Here is a 20,738-nt window from a genome sequence, read left to right on the forward strand (position 1 = left end):
GTACAGTGTTTCAAGCACTCAAATATACAATAGATAACACAAAAAGCACAAACAACATTTACGCAAAATGTCCTCGTAATGTTGATACAATTCATTTTTATCAAGTCAAACAATTAGATCTCACCACTTACTAGCCACTCATCACTGTTTATTCCACTTTACAAACATGAAAGCAATGTCACACTGTCTAAAATATGGCCAAGACAGGCTCACTCTGTGTACGGCATCTGCTTATGTACAAATATTGTTGTATTCATATGTGGACTGGACAGCAAACATTAAAGTAAGTAAATGCTCATTTTTGTTCAGTCAACATCACAATCTATCAAATGTGGAATCAAATGAAAACATTAAATATGTAAAACATTTAAGAATAATAAACTAAGGGCAAAGGGGGGGGGGGGGGGGGGGGGGGGGTTATGTCATAGTCCCATAAGAATTCATTATGTCTTCATCAAAAAAGGAGTAAAGATCTAATCTGCATAGCTTTTTTTAGTGCATGTACTATAAGCTCTACAACGTGGCAGCACTGGTAATTTTCAAGCTACACATAATGCACTTAAAGAAAAAAAAATCACAACTACTGACTTGAGATTTCAACGAGAAACACCACTCATTTCTAGAAATCACATATTTTGTTCCTGTGCCACAAGATAGCCGAGTTTTTATTTGTGAACATTTATTATTCATCCCTATTGTTGGAAATAAGAGGGAATCATTTTACATCACCCAAAGCTGTGACATCACATGAGAAGAGTATAAATGGGAAATCATGAATAAAAAGCCTCCCATTCATTGTCAATGAAAAAGCTTTAGGATTATATTATCGTTTTCCTAGATTATAGGTTGTGCAGGGAATAACTCCATGTTGAGAAATACTGATTCAGCTGTTTTAACCCACAGGAATAATAATGTATGAATTCTGAAACTGAGTGGAAGTATTCTTTAAATATAAGAATGACAAAACAATTTTTGTACTGAAGAGGTTTTTTGCAAAAACATACATTTGAAGACATCTGATATAAAATTTTAAAATGAGCTAGTTACTGGAAATAAAGTTCGAGTTCAGTGGAAAGTTATGGTTTGTATGGTGTTGTTCATGGTATTTGGGACTCCTAGACTTCATCCCCTGGTTCCTCCTCAAGTTTCACTTTGGCATCATCTGCATCCAGCTGCAACAGAATTACATTGAGTTACAACAGAGAAACCTGCTTGTCGCACAGTGTGTATGAAAATACGGAAGCTTGATAAAACATTCACCTACACACTGATAATTAGTCATTTGTCTTATAGATTTAATTATGTCCTACTGATGGAATGAGAAAATTGCAATCTTTTTCAAGTCCAAACCCAATTTTATACAGTATTTTATGCAAGTGTACTGTGTTATCTGACAGTGTACCAGACAAATACATACACATTTCATCTCCAAGACTGAGAAAACCCTGCCGGTCATGAACATGCGCAGAGGGATGGTGAGAATGAGAACAAAAGGCAGCGCCAGGGAGAAGGGGCTTATCTTCACAACCCACAGAATGGCCAGACACACCAGCTGGACCAGAGTGAATAGGTGCATCCTCCATGTCTTCACCTTTACAAATGACAGAGGAGCATGTAAGCAGAGGAATGAGGAGCAACACAATGAAGTCAATACGCACAAATTTGACACACTAGATTGTGAATTTTCTGAGATTGTTTTGCAATATCGGTTGATTTTATTGTTGAAGGATTATGAATTCTGCAACATTATACTGTATAAGAGCTTGCAGAAATGTAAAACTTGCACCACATTATCAAAAATAAACATGGATAGCTAATGTGCATTCCCAAACATAAGGATGTATTGCATGAAAACTGGATTTTTTCATGAGTAGAGTGATGTTGTAAATACTGTTATTTCACTGTGTGTGAGAGGTGGCGGGGTTTACCCTAGTGGCATAGGCGTCCGAGGGATGGTATTTCTTTGGTGTAATCAACAGAAGCATCCTGTCCCACATCTGAATTCCACTGAGAGATGTGATACCCATATAAAGGAAGATACCAAACAGGGCAGTCATAGGAATCATCTTCAGAATAGGCTCCATGTAAATAGACACACCTGGAAACCACAGAGCAAGTTAAAGATTAACAAAGTAAAGCACAAAAGCCTTCCTGTCTCTGTTGTGTCTGGATCCACCCTGTAGGTGGCAGCACTTACCAACCATTATGGCCACAAGGATGCCACTAATTCTCTGCTCAATCACCTTCTCAATCTCTGGTTTTGGGCCCTTGGACATGACGGTGAGGGCGTTGGCATGGGTGACGGATCGGACTGTGGCTGCACTAAGCCAAGGCACCCCAAAAATAGAGGAAATACCTCCCATGGTGACCAGGAGAAGCAGATCAAAATGAAACCCGGATCCCTTCACCATCTTCCTCTCAGGTTTGCTCACAATCAGCCTGATTTTCCGCAGAGACAGTCAAGAGTTAGAATTCACATAATGAAGACAAAGGCAGGGATTTCTGAGCGCAAGGAAATCTTAACTAATCTCATCTTGATTCACTTGACATTAGAAAGCTGCACAAAAACTAATATTCCCACCAAGGCTGGTATTTCCTGTTAATATACAGTGCTGTACTTTTTTAATGGAACAAACCATTTTTAAATCATGGCGGGGTACTAAAGACTTCAAATCATATAATCAAAATCCACCAATTTTCAAATTAGAATTTTTGGTTATAATGAATTTGGTTATAATGGTCATAGTGTTCTACTTCTGCGACTAAAAAAGTGCCACCATTCATAAACTAGGAAGCTGATAATTGGTTGTGTAAGGCAAACTTTTCGTCAGGATTTACTTTCTGGACCGTTTCACTCCACCCAGTTTTAAGTAATCAAAACACAGCAACGCTGCTGCTTTTAGGAAAACGAATGTGGAGAACTTTATTACAGTGATGGAATACCGGCGTGAAGGAAGTTTGAAGTTTCTACAAGTTCACCGTCATATCGTAGTAGAATGAATAGAAGCCAATGGCTGAATAAAAGGTAGGAAAAACGAGCTCTAAAATAATACTGCTGGCCTTTGGAAAAGATTTGCAGAAATTGGAAGTATGTGCATTTTGTAAACATTACACTAAATACGCAAAATCACTGATATGGTCCTTTAACCTATTTCTGCTTTTTTAATAGTATACACAGATAGGAGCCCTGAGATAACGGACAGAGAGAATGGCATGCAATACTGGCTATGAGTTGGCTTTTATCTAGTGTCACTCACGTGGTAATCTGGGACTCAAGGAAGATGAGGATGAAGACCAACAGTGCAGGTACGCAGCATGCGCCCATCATCCAGATTGGGAAGGGCTTCTTTTCCCCCAAGGGGTTGATGAACCAGCCTCTGACTTTGGGGTTGGTCACCTCAACACCTTTTGGCACAACCAGTTTCTGTGGGAATATGTGGACATTGTTTATTTAGCTGATCTATCTTCAGGCTATGGCCAAATGAAAAAAAAAAAAAAAAAAAAAGGCACATATAAAGTATAAAATCTCCTCAAAGTGAGTCATTCTGTCAGCTAAGAACTAAGGTGGTGATCCAGTAATCCCTTATAGAGTCTGGAAAATTATCATACTGGTAATTTCTGTAATTTTTTAAAAAAAATTTACCATTTATTTATCATTTACCATTACCACTGATCACAACATATCAGTTAACAAGGCAGGCGTGGTCAGTGGTAGTTTTAACACTGTGTTAAGTATGTTGTCCATACTCAAGGCCTTCTAAAGAACATGCCTAATTGCACTCAAAACGACATGGGTGATTGTAAAGTTGTGTAAGAAATGTGATTTTCCACTGCCATCATGAGATAACTGGACCAAAATCCTCCATACTATTATACAATCACTGTCATTAGAAGGGGTCTTTCCATGAGAGGCATCTGTCACTTTGTCCATATTCTGTGTATAACATACTTAACACTGTGTGACCTTTTATGTTGCATCTTATCTGTCCTAACCTGTATGAAGTTTGAGATTTTTAGAAAGTCTTTGAAATACTCAGATTTTTACCAAGCCCTTACCTGAGTGTAGGCATCCTCAATGCTGATATCCACAGCAATCATGAAGAAAATAGCAATGGGGACACCGAAGTCTCCAATCAAGCGACGGATCTAGTAAAACAGAGAGGAAAATATACAACATGGCCATAATGACACTCACAGCACTCACATTGCTTGCAATAATTTGTGGGAAGTGGAGTTGATCTTACCGGGCCAGGGAGAAAATGTCCGTTCTTGAACTGACGCAGGAAGTATGCGATGAAGAAACAACCAAACATAAGGCACATGGACAGCAAAGCAGTGTTGGGGTAGGCTCTCTCGATCTCAAGTTCATGAACGGTCACGTTGCCATCTGGATGGACCTCTTCGTGGATCTTGATGAGTGGGTGAAAGGGATTGTCCAGCGAGTCGTTCAGGTGGTCATAATTCAAAACCAGAGGGTGGGTTTTGAAAATCTGAGCAACAGAGCAGGAAACAGCACAGAGAGAGGAAGAAATGTGAAATAAATAAAGGAGACACAACTATGAAGATGAAACTGAATAATGGGAAATGGCTGTTGGGGCTATGAAATGGAAGGAAGATCCGATGAGGAAACCTTAATGAGCTTGTTGAAGGTCTCATAGATGAAGATGAGAGAAATGAGGATGGAGAAGATTTCTTGAGTGAAGCGGGAGATGAATCGGACCAGGAAGCTGCCTTCCACAGCCACGATGATGAACACGATCAGTATCAGCCACATTCCCACCCAGATACGGCCCACAATGTATTCAATGCCTTGGGACTTGCAGAACTAGCATGGAATAAACAAAGGCAATGATCGAGTAAGTGAAGTAAAATAACTTCCCTAAGACTGGCTTCATAACTTTCAACATTTCTTGGCCTGAAAATACATGAAAACAGTAAAAAAAAAAAAAAAAAATGCTTAGGTAATCACATCACATAACTCTCCATGAACGCATTATTTTACATACTGCAAAAAATGCTTCCTCAAACACCAGCAGTGGACCTGAGAAGCCAATGACGAGAACAGGCTGGGCGGCAATGAGACAGAAGATGACACCCTGGATGCTGGTGGAGACCATCAGCTCTGACACGCCCATCATCCTCTCTGTTTTGTCAGCTGGGGTCAAAGAACAGAAAGAATAATTCAGAGGATTAAAATAGTTTATTGCCAGTCATGCTGACAACACCAGACATACCAAAGACTGAACTAAAAATGGCTCCTTCGACATCACCAAAGTGCTTGTCTCAGAGCTGAACGCTTACACAAAAGCCCTCCGAAAGTGATGGCCGGGGACAGGGCAGCGAAATAGATGAAGATGACAGCAGCCAGAACCTGAGGGTTCAGGGCATCTGTGTAGTCACTGATGTAGTGGCGGTAACGGCGCTTCAAGTCTTTCACCATCCCACCAAAAGGAATACCTGTGCGGGCCAGAGGGTCCTCTCTAGGCTCCTCTGGGCCTGTGTCATCTGGACAAAGAGACAAACCAAACTAACATCCATTAAATTGTGCCTTCTTTCTGTGTTTCTTTGAGACCCTTTCTTATTTCACCCATATATCTGTTTTTTTTATCCCTGTTTATTCTGTGTTTTAGTATTTCCCTATGTGCAAATACATGAATTTTAATGGTACTTTAGGGAGCATTTTATCAGTATATCATTCTTTAAAAAATGATACCTTAGTTTAGGTACTGTAAACTGACTGGTGACTGGTAGCTACTACCTCACTTGTCGGAGGTAGTAAGAATGCAGATGTCTCAAAATTGTGGTAATGATTTACTGATGTCCAAGTGTTACATATGCCTTTGAACTCATCTGACATCTGAAATCTTAACAACAGCAACAGCAAAAATAAGAGATGAAAGTACAATGTCTCATAACGATCATTGTAAAATAAGATGCTCTTGACTGGGCGCTGTACGTTTACTGACATTTGACCCTGTCACCAAAGGCGAGACGGGAGTCACAAGGGCGGAGTCTGTCACGCAGCATCTGCTTCTGGAAGCCGACGATCGATGATAGCAGAGCTTCGTCTTGGATCTCAGTTGGGGGGATGACAACGCTGCAGTCCATGAAGTCAGCGACGGCATTGGTCAGCTCCTTGGCAGTCGGGGCCAAGTAGGCCTCCAGACTGAACACCTGTCAGAGCCGAGATGTTGATCAGTAGAAAACAAAAATTGCTGCACTGATAGCTCCCTAGTAAAATATTACAATTGAATCAGGGGATTATACATTATCAGAGTTGTATCCTCTCTTCTGCTGCAACTACATTCTGTTGTAATGTCTCTACTCTCTCTTCTCTCTCACCCAGTCAGCCATCAGAGCGCCCATGGCTCGGCCACTCTCATGGAAGTCCAATCCGCTCTGGCTGGGGCCCACCAGGATGAAGACGAAGCGAACAGGGACAGAAACCTCCAAGGCAGACTCCATGACCACAGAATCACTCAGCCTGATGAAGGCCACCACTGGCTTCTGCAGTGAGTCCACGATACCTGCAGGAAACACACCGCAATCACACACACTGTTAGTCATGCTGGTTATCCACATGCAGCAGTTGTTGGACATAACCATGTGGAGAGGCATGCAGATTTACTGCATCTGAGTGTTAAGCACTCACCTGAGAGGACAATGGAGGCCTCCATGTTGTCAGAGCGGTCTCTCTGCAGAACAAAGGGCCAACAGCACAGTGAGTGTCAAGTCTTACATGTTAGGAAGTGACTGTGCTAATTAGTCAATGAAACAAGAGGATGATACAGGAGTAAAAACCAATGCATTATACCGTCTTGGTGACAGAAAAGGTCTGCATCTCAATGTCTCCTGAGGCTGTAACTGCAGGTTCCTCAGTCTGACTGAAAGGACACACGGAAAGAGCATTGAGAGAAAAGATCGTTGTGACATTATCGCCATGAAGACAGAAAACTGATTAGGCCTGGGAGTCTATCTCAAAAGGAATCAGTTTTTTGATGCCAAGCATTTGAAACCGAGAGTCAACTTCAAAACTGCAGAGTTAATTCCACATATTAGAATCAATTCAACAAATTAAACATAAAGTAATTTTTCCTATTTGATGAGATAGGAGCAAGAATTTGAAAATATTTCCTACAGCAATAGGAAAAAAAATCCTCCCTTCTCTCAGCAAATCGAGAGCCCAATTTATGGCTCCTTGTTAGGCAAACTTTAGCCACCAGTCACTACTTTAAAACTGAAACACTCACAGTTTTGTAGCAGTCCACATGTCTCTGAATAACTTATATAAAAAATGTAAATGTCAGTGTTGGTATTCTTAATTGTTTTTTTGGGGGGGTCATGTTTCTCTGCACATCTTCCTTATCCATTGCTTCCTCAGCTACTCTTTATCTACACCTTGAAAAACTGATTAATTTTTGGATTAAATTACTAAATGTATTTTTTTCAATATTCTTTGTTATACATAGCGTCAATCATCATAGTCCATTATGTACTTAATTTAATAGTGCACTACGTATTTTACAAAATCTGCTGGCACTCACTGTACTCTCGTTTTTGGAATTGAGAATAAAGACATTTTTATGTAAGGAATCGGTCTTGTGAATCGCTTCCATTGAACGCTGGAAATCAGAATCAAAACCGATTCTAATACCCAAAAGTACCTGCGTTTCATCAAGAGAGCCCTCAGCAGGACATCTCGATCACTGGCACGTATCTCATCCCTGCTCAGCAGCTCATCAACCACTTTCTCAGCCACAGCAGACAGACTGCTGACATTCAGGTCAAGGAGGACGGCACCTGAGGGAAAAGGACACAGACACAGTCACCAAAGGAATCAGGCTGACGTTGCTCTGCTTGTTGTTTTTACAGATTCAGCAAACGTGCCGCAAGTATCTGCTAGGGGAACTATTTGAATGAATGAATCAAGCTCTAGCTAATTTTATTATATCCTGACATACACTCTAGTCTCCCTTTCACTGAGATATTTCTAAGTCACCTGTGCTCATGGCCTTGCGGAGCTGGATCAGGCTCTTGAAGGTGAGGTAGGAGACATGCGAGGGGCCCCATTTTCCTGTCCTGGGGTTGAAGCTCTCCTCGTAGCCCACCCAGCGGCCGGTCTCCTGCCAGACGTTGCCCTGGAGCTCATTCAGCTCCACATAGGCCTGTGGTAATGCAATGCTGTTAGCCAATGAACATCTCTAGTGTTGGCATGTTGGTTTAAATTACAAGAATCAGTCAGTCTGACACAAGACTACGGCAGGGGTAGACTTGCCTGAGCATCTCCTCTTGTGTTGGCATTGGTGTTCAGGTTCAGATAGGCTGAAACAGAGAGGTTAAACTTTGTACCTTTGCATCTGTTTTATCATGAGGTTTTAGGTATTGGTGTACAGATTGAAAGGTGCCGTCACTAGTGGCTGTATAGAGTGTCAGAGGAGCTTACCCTCTGAGTCAGTGGAGATGATGATGGTCTCCATGGGTGGCTCATTCTCCTCCTCCTCCTGCCTCCTCTGCTCCAGGTCATAGATGCCGCTGTGGCCTGGAGGGGTCCTGGTGGTGAGGAGAAGCAGAACCATTAATTTAAAAAATGCTATGGAGGGCCATGGGTGCTGCTCAGCAACAGCTATCAGTGTCTTACCAAATCTTACGGACAACAGGCCAGAAACTGGTCTTTCTGCTTATGAAGCGACGCAACTCAGTCCTGACAGGGAGAAAATTTGGGACTTTTTTTTTTTTCTTTTGGAAAAGGCACTCCCATAACCGTGTCTATAGATTAAATAGACCAGGCAATTTTTTTTTAGGGTAATTAACAAGTTGAGAAGTACAAACCAGCTCTCTATCAAACATTTTGTACTGTTAGTGCTATTCTCTCTGTGGCCACAAGAGGGCAGGGTTGTATAAGCTAATTTTCTTATCACTGTTATTGACAGTGTGACGCAACAATGAGCAGAATTTAAAAACACACATATAGGAAGTATCTAAATATAAGATATATATAAATATACGTATAAATATATGTCTTATATTTAGATAGTATAAATTTATATGAACATACACTCATGGACAACCATAACAAGAGCAAGTGAGCAGTGTATAAGGGGAAACCTGTATGAGTAACTGTATTTACCACCTACACATAAAGAGAATGAACTCACAGTCTCAATGGAGAGGGGAAGGCTGAGTCATTGTCTTCATATGACATGTCACTGCCCTAGATGAGACCAAAGTCAAACAGGAATCAGTGGAAGACAGTTGGATGAACAAAAAGTCAACAATAAACGGCAATTAGCTGTTGCTGTTGATGCATGCTGCAAGATTTATTGAACTCATCAAGCTCTGTAGCTGCCATTGAAGCTAATTTGTCTACAGCATTTTCTGCAACAAAGGCTCTGATAACTGGCAACATAATAAAAATACATCACGATTTTCAGCCCTAATCTCTGTCAGACAGCTCAACTGCAGGCGATCTGGACAGAAAATATCTTACTTGTTGTCATAAGTATTTTTTTTTATAGACTGATAACCCTGAAAAGATATCTTGGAAAACAAATGTGGTGCTTCATTAGTCCAATAAATCTTGCAGCAATCTTACAGCTCAGTGCTATGCATTTAGATAATTTAGCGTCATCATTACAGTGAATGTGTTGCATGATTTATACCTCCCCAAAGCTTAGATTGTTTTCCATTGGCGTTTTTCAGATGCTGATTTGTCTGTCCTTGAATTCTCAGCTACTTCTATGCATTCCCTACAACACAAAATCAACGAGTGAACACAAAAAGCAACAAAACAGCAATCATATGAGACACAACCAAGGTAATTTTAAATAGGATTACTGTAGATTGAGTATTAGGCCCATTAATGTGAGTAGTTAGGGTCAGCCATGTTTTTCTGCAAACAGATGCTTGTATAACATCCTAAGTACACAAACTTGTACTGGTCATGACATTATACTGTTGATTAAAAGTATCACTATTTGTTTTAGTTGATTGGGAAGATCTTTTTTCACCGCTGAAATTCAAATAGGTTTCTCAGCCCCTACAGATGGTAATCAGGCCCGCGCTGAGTCCCTCTGAGGCCCCTCAGGATACCACCATCTAACATCACAGTCTGTCTGACAGGCTCAGAGCCACAGCTAACGACAGATAGTGAATCAACCGTTGAGAATATGTGAACTAAGTTATGGTTTAAGTAGAAGACTTACAGAGCCTTATCTCTGGGTCACACCCTTGTTCAGCCAGACACCCGTACTCTTCAGTAACATTACAGGGAAAAAAACAACTATTTACAGCTATGCAACTACAATAACTTGACAATAACAAACAACAAAACTATCCAACCACTAATTTATACAGAAATACTCTATATAATGTAATAATGTAATGTAATAATGTAATTCTTAGTGTGTAGTGAGCAATTACTTTAAATTATGCATACATTTTGTTTTTCATCTATTGCATATCACTTTGTTTGCACAACTGGTGTAAACTGTTCCCAACAACTGGACAATCTAATGCTTTGTTAAAATACCAAGGAAATGTTTCTTATGAACTGATGCACATTGGTCAAGAGACAATATTTCTTATTACACATGGTCTCACAACCAATCAACACCATAACCAATGTGACAATGATTAATATTAATGCTTAGAATTAACCAATCTGCGTGTCTGCAGGCAACACATCTGAACAGTTTGTACTGTTGCATGTTAAGTAGTCTCCACTGTTTAGTGGTAACCATTTTCTTCCCTGTGACCCTGAAAATATGAAGATAGCTTAACACAGAACCAAAATAAACAGCTAAATTATTTTAAACAATACCATAAAGTATGAAGGTCCTCATTAGCCCAAATTGCAATGACTTCCCAATGTTGAAGAACCTTGACCTTGACCTTGACCTCCAGGGAATAAAATATACTTGAGATATGTTTACAGAAAGTACAAATTTCAACAAAAGGATTTTGCTCTCCTGAAAATGAACTTTCCTGAAAATTCACTCAGATCTCTGCAACGAATTTGGACCAAAGGCTCACTCTTATTTTATATGCTTATGTCAAAAACATAAGTCAATAAAATTTTGAATGTTGTTGTGCTGCCAGGGTCCATTCTACTGTCCATCTCGTTTCATCTGAATCTAACCGTCCGTTAGTCCATATAGTATATCTGCCCCCTGGTCAGAGGAGGCCACACCCTTACCTGCATGCAGGTACTCCCACCTGGTCTGCAGCACCGGGAACAGGACGATTGCTGTGCTGTAAGCGTAGATGCACCCAGCAAAAAAGTGAAGCAGGACTAGCCAAGATGGGTAGAGAACAAACGAGAGCGGTGGGAACACCCATATGAAACTACGTTGAGCCTAAGAGGTGCTGTACCCCTCAGCCCCTCTGGTTGCTCAGCAACTTGGGGGGCTGTGAGATAAGGCCTGTGTGACAGAAAAACAGCCCTATCAGCCTGGGACACCTTGACCCAGGGATATCCCAACCTTACTCTCCGTACTCCGCCCTCTCTGTTGAATAAACTCCATGTCACGACCGTGTCAGAGAGACGGACCTGTAATGACCGGCAGGGTCGACATCGTCCTGTCTGAGGGGTCCATGAAGGGGAAAGGAGAGTAGGCAAGGGGGCACCATATCAAGAGGAGATCATCTTGTTGCTGCTTGCTACGTCATTTTGTTTGCGCACTGGGGATTCCCTTATGATGGTGTGGGGGTGTCCTCTCCTCCTGATGATCTTGACAAAGTCTGATAAACACATCACACTCAATTTTTTATCCAATATAGACCTCAGACATGTTTGGTTTGTCCCCTGTGCACGTGACATTGCAGATACAGGGCTGGCCCTCCTCTGCATCCTCCATCAACCATGCCAGTCCAATGATTTATCCTGTTACAAGGACTGAAAGACGAGCACATGGAGTGGCCACATTGGTCATTTGTTCAGGTTATTCATTTATTCAGTGAGGTCCCATGGAGATACAATATCACTTCTTCAAGGTGAAGTGTCTGCCAGAAGTGTCTCTCTTGTCTCCAACTTGCACAAAACACAGCAGCTGTGGTTCTAAGGGGATCAGATGAACAAGTGCACATCACCACAACTTCAGCATTTTACACTGATTACCAGTCTGTTGCAGATTTGACTGGGTCTGACTTTTAACCCCATATGAGTGAGACAGCTGGAGGTCCTTGGGCAGATTCCTATCAGCTGTTCCACAGTTTAGATTAAAAAATAGAGGTTCCTAGCTGTTCTAAAGTCTGTCTTAAAATCTAGAAGTTTCAATTCGCTGTTCCAAAGTTTAAGAGGCCCCCACTGATTCTTCCAAAAACAGGAGGTTCCTATTGGCTGCTCTACAATCTAGATCAACAGCAAGAGCTCTCTTTTTTCTGTTCTAAGTCTAGAGTTAAAACAAGAGCTTCCTATTGGCTGCTTCTTGTTCTACATGTTCCTAGATTTTATATTTTGGTTAGTGTTGAGTCTTAAATTGTTTAGATCTCATCCTTGGACACTGACAAATTGATTTGTACATTTTTTTTTTTTTTTTTTACATTAGATTTGTGTTTAGTATCATGTGTCTGGGACTAACTGGAACCAACAGGTATGAGATTTTATGAAATGAACATCTAATGATGTAGCATAGTCAAAGTTTTGTGTTGCAAAAAGTTTCTCCTCTTAAAATCACAGATCCCAGCCTCTAGTTTCTGCTTCTCGTGTTGGTGAACATTCAGTAGCCCAGAACCACTCAAGTTATTTATGAATTTTAGGATATAGAAGTTATTTAAACATGGTGGAATGGGGACAAGGTAAAATGGCTTACCATTGTAAAGTCTTGGAGCGATATTGTTGCTGGTTCTGAAATAGCTTTTACAAAAACTAAACTGTGAGGCTCATCAGTATGTGCAGTATTGCAGAATAAAATAGAATAAAAGCAGAAATCAGTCTAGATTTTGCTGAGAAATATAGTGCTATGTTCATTTATGCTATGAGGCCAATACAGCGCTGATAAGATGCAGGTGCCATCAATCCATGATTCACTTTTTCATGTACTTTCTGCAAATTTACAGTAAAATGAAAATATACAACATGCAGAATAATCCCTGTCTGCATAAACTTCACGTTATGCCACAATTGTTTTATGAACTTAATTTGGCTGAACAGTTGAGAGTATGTGGTGCCCTAGCTGCTAACTTGGCAGACTTACGATAAACCAGTAGACATTTGTACTAGTGGTATACTTTTCAAACTACACAAGAAAGGATTATCACAAATACATGTCTCTCTCTCTCTCTCTCTCTCTCTCTCTCTCTCTCTCTCTCTCTCTCTCTCTCTCTGTGTGTGTGTGTGTGTGTGTGTGTGTGTCTTAGAGGTGGGTTGGGTGTTAGTCAAGTCAAGTCAAACCTCATTTATGTGGTGCTTCTGGGCCCGAGGTGGATTCAGAGTGGCTCAGACCTGTTATCACCATTTGTGGAAGCTATCTACTGTGCCCATGTGTCTCAGTGCAGTCCCTGTGGGCATTATCTTAACATAATACATAGACACTCCCAGTCATCATATAGGCCTTCCACCCTGCTGCTCATCTTCATAAACTTAGGCCTCAACACAAAATTTGGGGAATTTAGACGAATGCATCCAGACTGCGGACTTTCATTACCCCCCGTACATACAGTACTGCGTAGTATGTTTTCGGTGTCAGAGAGTGTACTATCAGGAGCATGAGGGACATAGAATCCATGAAGCAAGAAAAAGTGTCTTAAATTAAGCAAGACACCCAAGCAGAACTAAAAAAAACAAAAACAAAAAAAAACATACTATGCAACTACATATATTAACTACATTATACTACATCCTCTGTTTTTTTCCAAACACCTGAATGAATGAATAAAGGTAAGTCTTCATCTCCAAATTTTGAGCTGAAGATCCTGAGTTATTCATAGATGAGGGTGTGCAGGCTCAAGAGGAAAATTATGACTTGGCTAACGCACATAAAGCATAAAGCTTACAATTTGACATATAGGAAATGACAAAACTTGTACGTTATTATAAGCACCTTATTACACCTCTTAGATTGAATGGCAAGGCGAGGCAAGGCTGTTTTATTTATATAGCACATTTTATGCACAGAGACAATAGAGAATAAAAAAGATACAATAAAATTAAAGATATGAAAAAAAACAAACAACATGATTACATAACAAAATTACATAACACTTAAGCTCGAGAGAGGCAGAACCGAGGGAACCTTAGACATCTTGATTATGTGCTCAAGAAGTGCACTACATGTGGAAAACAATATTGAGTGATTTTAATTTCTTTAAAAAGGAGGCATGCTCTCCAGATGAGACTTTTCTAACTGCAGCTAGAAAAAATTATAAAAAGGATGGGAGGGAAATCTCATTGGCAGTTGCATTGATTTAGCAGCCTATAATTTCAGGTGATCATCTGATCAAACAGGGAGGGGTGGACTTTAAAAAGCCATTGTTGACCAATGGCAAAACAGCAAATTTAAACGGCTACATTTTCAAACTTTTTACTGGAGGATAGCAGGTCCCACAGGGCCGAGGCAGAGAGCTCTATCAGCTTTGGAGCAAGCAGACTGGCATGAATTATCACTGGGGGCCAGAGCTGATACTAAAGACCCACCTAGTTGCAGTTTTTGCGCTCGACTACACAGACGTCCACCCATTATGAAGAGACTAGCAACACTCTGCATATACAGCGGTTAATACAGTCTGTTGAAAAATACATTTTAAACAGTACCACATTATTAAAGTGAAAATAGTCATTCATGTTTGTTCTCATGATACTGAATGTCACTGCATTAAATTTCAGAATAATTTCAGTGATTACAAGAGGAGATCTGCCATTTTCTGTTTTTCTATTTCCATTTCCTAAAACTGTTTTGTGTCCAGCCGCTGATGACAGACTTTACAACTCATAACCAAATTTGGAGTAGCCTTAAAAAACAACAACAACAGCAAATGATACAACAACACAGAAATCTGCATGGCTAATGCAAGCATACATTACTATTTATTCATCAGAAGACCAACTCTATACTGAACTGAAGTACTATAACCCTGAGCTGGGGGGTGCTGCACACCTTAATATACTTGAAGAGGGTACGCTTTGTTGAATTTGGCGCCCCCCAGTGCAAACTATTCCAAACATGGCAAAAACAATGAATATTTGCATGCAGCAATGTTGCAGCAGTGAGAGTTGTTTGGGTTGTAGGTTGTACAGTTGTACACCCGCTGACTGACTACATTTTGCATAAATGAATGCCAAATGAGGTTATATCATGTAAACGATGTCATCATTTGATCTGATATATATAGAGATACAGATCAAATTTGACGTTTCCCCTCTTCCTCACATGTCAGATACATAACAAGGAAAGTCAGCCAGAGCAACAAGAATTTAGGGCTTTGGAGTCAAACCTGCTCTGATGCACATAAGATAACATATCATGTTACAATGTGTATTACTTTTCCTTGTCTTGATGTTTTAATGGGCTCCTTTCTTTGTGGTGGTGTTTTTTTTCCATCTATGGTTGCTTTACCTCACTTTGCTGCCCTCACTGATGCCAATTTATAATATATGTGTAGACTATGTGTCACTATGTTCATACTGTACATGTCATTCTTGCCTTTGTATCTTAATGGCCTTGCTTATTGTACATGTGTCTTTGCTGTTTTTACTGCATGTGCATGTGCTGGTTTTTCCTTGCCTTATTGTTTCAGTGCTTCCTCATCAATGCTTCCTTGTTAACACACTTTCTTCCTCTGTGCCTTCAACATTTGTGTCTTATTATTGTGGATTGAACACACACACACGCCTTTAAAAACTACTTGGTAGGGGAAATGTACTCACTTACACTATAATGGGAAGCCTTTTGCTTCAGGAAAAAGATCTGTCCATTTATTCTCATTGTCAAAACTCCCTGTGGAAGGGACATTGAAAAATATTTAACCCATCACCACTGTCATCATACATCACTCAAATAGGGGAGATGTGCCAGGAATGATCCTTTTCACAAGGAAAGTTAATAGTCTATAGGGCACAAAGTATCGTTATATTTCACAAATCATTCTCTCTGTTATCAGACTTTCTTGCCTTGCCGCCCTTATGACAAAGCCTGGTATCTTCACCTCAGACTTTCCTGCTGCTGTGGCTCTAGTGGGTTTCTCATCATGATGTCCATTGCCTCTTTACCACTATCAATAACAATGACTAAACAAAAACAGAGATGAATAATTGAGCTGGGTCTCGCCATCATCTGACTGTACTGAAGCCATTGCTCAAAAACTTTCAATGAACACAATTTGTTTTCAGTAGAAGAGGACAGTGCTCTATCTTGAATAAGCGTATAAAAATTAGAGATTGTCCTCTTGCAAAAGACGATCCCTTAGTGTGTTTGCAGCAGCTTATTATGACCTATAGGTATATGTTTAAAAAAAATTAAGCAACACCTAGTGGTCCTGTAAATACCAGCACTGTGGTTTAGTATTATTGGAGCATCAAAATCTGCACTCTCATGAAATAAAAATAGCCCTGACTGTAACTGGGTGTGATGAGACGGTGTGATAATTGGACAAATAATTAAAAAGGATGCATGTACAATCAGAAAATATGAACATATGGGACAGATGGACATAAGAAATGACCTGTTTAAAAAAAAAATTAAGAATGTGTACCTTGTTTTTTGTTTTGTTTATTTTCACATTCTGTTTACACTATCCAATATTAATATTCAACTTACTGTCATCTTTGTATCAGCTGTTTCACAATTAAGTCACTGTAGATGATTAACTTTATATCAATCTGTCCATTATAAATACTCAGCTCAGTAAATCTTCAGCTAACATTTAACTTAGCAGCAACTTGGTAATTAGGGTGAGGGTCAGGTTGATACAAACACTAAATTAAATATTAACATTGGACAGTGTAAGATGGGAAAAAAAGTATAATTTATGTACATAAATAGCCATGTGTTACCTTTTTTGGGTATTTATTTATTTATTTATTCAAGTATATCTCCGCCTATGTGATGGGTGGTCGAGAAATACTGCAAAAATCATTGTTCTCATGGGATTGTAAATGAAGTGGAAAATCCTCTGTGATACTGACATCAAGTACAAAAAATAAATAAAAACAACAAAACATTTTTATGTTGACAGTGCATATCATTACCTGCTGCTATCGTTGAGTTCACATACTCTGACCTAGAAGATGGATATTATTTTATTTCAGATCGTATTAACTTTGTCATCTGATAACGAGCATACGTCAAGACCTGTCATTCAAGGTTACCAAGCGTCAAGGTTACCTTGTGTGTGTGTGTGTGTTTACATCAGGTTTCCTCAGTGAGACAGTGAAATCCCACCTGCTCCGGGGCTGTTGATCTGTCAACTGAGCTGACCTCTGACCTTTGTATGGGTGGAGGGGGGAAAGCAAAGAGATTTTTCCAGTGATGATCCATAAAGAATCAGATTATTCAGTCAATAATTAGACCACAGATATCTGTGAGGCTATTTGGCTCTCCGGTGTAACTGGTCATATAACAACAACTCTACCTGTTAATGCATCGATCATTGCAGGTTTTAAATGTCTCTGCATCACAGAGACACTATCACGCATCTGTTGTGCTGTGATCCCCAATGTTGCATCAGAAACATATTCAACAAGGACAGAACTATTAAGAGTTGAGTCGTGATCTGCAGAGAATTACATGAACTGGAGATTAGGGCTTGAATTAAATGTGTATTCTGATTCATTCATTGAAAATCGAATTAGGCAAATAATCCAAGTGTTAGGAGATCATAAGTAACACCTCATGGTAATATGCACATGCAGAATAACCATTAAATTATCATTGATGTTCATAGAGGTTCACCTCAGGCTGTTGTCATGAGCAGGATGTGGTAAAAATGACGTTGGTATTATTCCCCTGTGTAATTAAACCACATGGCAATAAATGTGAGCATTATCAAGAGACAGTCGAGGGAACATGCCAGCCTGATAAACAGCTTTATGTTGATGCTGCACTATGACTACCCACAACACGGCTCATATTATGAGATGGCAAATAGATGGTGTCAGATTTTAGACATGCAGGGCAGTGAAGGAAGGCTGCATAACAGACTTTACAAAAGACTCCAGCATCACTTGTCATTCACCAGTTGCCACAAGAACTAATAACTCTCTATGGTCTGCCTGTACTCTGATTTTGGAGTGATCATGAACATTAGCCATGCAAATTTCTGGGGAAAAAAAAAAAAGATTCTGCCAGACATACAAAAACTGACACCTAACAAAACATTGAAATAACCGTTAACTTTATTGAAGCACCTCTGTCCTCTGAGTAAACAATGAGATTTTGGTATGTAATTAGTGTCAGCTGACAGACCAGTGGGTGGTGGTCTTCAGAAGCATCACTAATGATTCCTTAAGTACCTGGCCAGTTTTTCTTGATAGCAGGAGGACAGATTCAGAAAAAAAGACAGTTAAGAAGACACAAGAAAAATGGACAGAAAGTATTTTGATGCAGATTAGCTACTGAAATTTAATTTATGGTCAACAGAACTAGAAACCTGCAAGGTATTCTATACGAGGTTATTTAGTTTAGCATTTTCTTAGCACAAAATTCTAGGAAACGACTGTCCGAAATCCATAGAGTAAACAGTATTTGAAATGATTATTAAACTCAAGAAACATGTTTTAAAAGCATAATTGACATAGGATGATAAAGGGTTGTTTTGCTTCAAACTGTACTATAAATTACTACCTACTGCTAGTTTTTGCATTGAATGAAAATCAATAACTGTTAATTGCATGTCAGGAAACAAAATTAAAAAAACAGCAATCAGGCAGTCAGGTTTGCCCAGCTACAAGGCTTGTGGAATATAAAAGTGGACCCCCTCCCAACACTCTGCAAGGTCTTCTCCCTGTCTCTGCTCCTATAATGAAGAAGCTTCCAGGATTGGATTCATCATACTATAACCTGACACTTTTTAGGCTAAAGCAATCATTAACAACCTGGAGCTCCATAATGGGTGCAGAGAGAGGAGACAGAAGGCACAACAGAGCCTGGTGATAGGTCTCTTTGTCCAGGACAGTGGCTAGTGGTTTCAGTTCATCTCTGTTGGTATGTGTCGTACAGAGCAAGGTCTGTTCCCAGAGCACATTAGCGGGGGGCAGCTTAAACCACAGGTGACAGTGGCAGTAGGCGTCTGCGATGGCGTTTCATGGTGCTGCTGGTTGGCGAGAGTGGGACGTTAAAGCAGGAGGGAAGGAGATTTACATGATGACACATGGTGGACGACTTTTGGTGATCTTCTGCACCGGCTTCCCTTCGGAGGCTTTCTGGACTGCATCCAAGATCTGCAGCAGGCAGTGAGCAAAACAACACCCATCAGAAACTAACCTTATTATGGTTCAGTATGTACATACATGTGTAAGAGAAAGGGTGTGGGCCACTCACGTCATCCTCATAAGGGAAGCCACTTGTCTCAAGCTTGGAGAAGACCAGCTGTCCATTGATCTCAATCTCAAAGCTGCCTGCATTGACAAGAGAATAACAGTAGCATTGCATTCATTCTCATGCAATGTTTGCTGTTGCACTGGAGCAACAGCAAACAAAGGGGGTTAGGAATGCACTGAATATCCAGCATTGCTATCTACGCCACATCACACACACCGGTGTTGGCGTTTGGCACTAGTCCACACTTACTCTGTCTCCCTACGAAGCCTGACACATCCGCATCGGGGAACTCGGCGGTGACAACCCGGGCGAGCTCCCGATAGCGGGGCTCGAACCCTCATGCGCCGCTGAAAAACAGATAAAAGCAAAAATGTTAGCTGTTTATCATTTCCAAGCAAATCCCCATAGGAAATGACGTTATAACATAAGTTAACCTGTGGTGCCTGGGTTGCTAGCATACCGGCTGTGGTCGGTTACATAAAGCGAGCTACCAACATTAGCTAATGTAGGCTTGCCTGTTACCTAAGAAGCTAATGCTAGCAAATGGTTAGCTAACGTATTTAAGTTAACGACTGGCTTTAACTGAGGTTTTTAGGATTTCCCCGACCACAGCAAAAGCCGTGGCACGTTCAAAGAAAGCTTACATGTTCCGAAAATTACTATAAAAATATAACTACCAGTATTCGACTCTGACTTGCAAGCCCATCGTTGATATTCCGGGTGTGCGTCGACAGTTGTGTTTTCTGAGCACGACGTATCGCTAAGAGACGGGTGGAGCGTAATGAAGCGGCGTGAAGAACCGGAAACGAAGAGACGCTATCTACAAAATAAAAGCGCGGATAAGAACTGGGCTTTCATAGCGTTTATGAACAGGATGTGCAAATGATGTTAGTTAAATTTTACGTTTCCGAAATAGTAGACGAACTAATTTTTATTGACGTCCAACCCAATCCTATCTATCCATGCTGTATTGTTCTTGCTGAAGTATTTTATTGTGACATTTGTTTCCGGAACTTCAGCCTTTTGCTTTGGTCTAACTTGATGCTGGCAGGCAGCGGAGCCACTGGCCTCACTCCAATAGAGTTTGGGGTGTGCTGCCTCACCTCGTTTCAATTCGGCCGCTAAACACTCGGGCTAGTCACTAAACCTCAGATTTGCGGTCACTAGAGCTACAGTCATGTTTGAGAATGTCCCTTCACCGAGTCAACCAAATGAAGCGAACAGAAGGCAAAATGAAGTGCCAAGAAGGTAACATGGAAGGAGCCG

At 40.4% G+C, this 20,738-nt stretch overlaps 2 protein-coding genes across 2 annotated transcripts; both read right to left on the reverse strand.

The window, feature by feature from the left end:
* Positions 1-254: 254 nt before the first annotated feature.
* Positions 255-11,343, reverse strand: slc4a1a (solute carrier family 4 member 1a (Diego blood group)). The gene is made up of 21 exons (XM_030056933.1): positions 11,195-11,343; positions 9,660-9,746; positions 9,156-9,211; positions 8,444-8,550; positions 8,276-8,322; positions 8,000-8,165; positions 7,665-7,800; positions 6,815-6,884; positions 6,653-6,695; positions 6,343-6,527; positions 5,967-6,174; positions 5,302-5,505; positions 5,007-5,155; positions 4,631-4,825; positions 4,245-4,490; positions 4,057-4,146; positions 3,258-3,424; positions 2,198-2,439; positions 1,929-2,098; positions 1,418-1,591; positions 255-1,172 (listed from the first exon to the last, which is right to left on the reverse strand). Exons 2-21 carry the CDS (start codon positions 9,684-9,686, stop codon positions 1,116-1,118), a joined length of 2,739 nt encoding a protein of 912 aa, XP_029912793.1. The 5' UTR covers positions 9,687-9,746; positions 11,195-11,343; the 3' UTR covers positions 255-1,115.
* A 6,967-nt stretch (positions 11,344-18,310) lies between these two features.
* LOC115364303 (migration and invasion enhancer 1-like) lies at positions 18,311-20,288 on the reverse strand. Its single transcript, XM_030058803.1, has 4 exons — positions 20,150-20,288; positions 19,722-19,819; positions 19,473-19,549; positions 18,311-19,372 (listed from the first exon to the last, which is right to left on the reverse strand). Exons 1-4 carry the CDS (start codon positions 20,176-20,178, stop codon positions 19,289-19,291), a joined length of 288 nt encoding a protein of 95 aa, XP_029914663.1. The 5' UTR covers positions 20,179-20,288; the 3' UTR covers positions 18,311-19,288.
* Between the last annotated feature and the right edge of the window lie 450 nt (positions 20,289-20,738).

Source organism: Myripristis murdjan, chromosome 8 (assembly GCF_902150065.1).
Source record: "Myripristis murdjan chromosome 8, fMyrMur1.1, whole genome shotgun sequence".
NCBI lineage: Eukaryota > Metazoa > Chordata > Actinopteri > Holocentriformes > Holocentridae > Myripristis > Myripristis murdjan.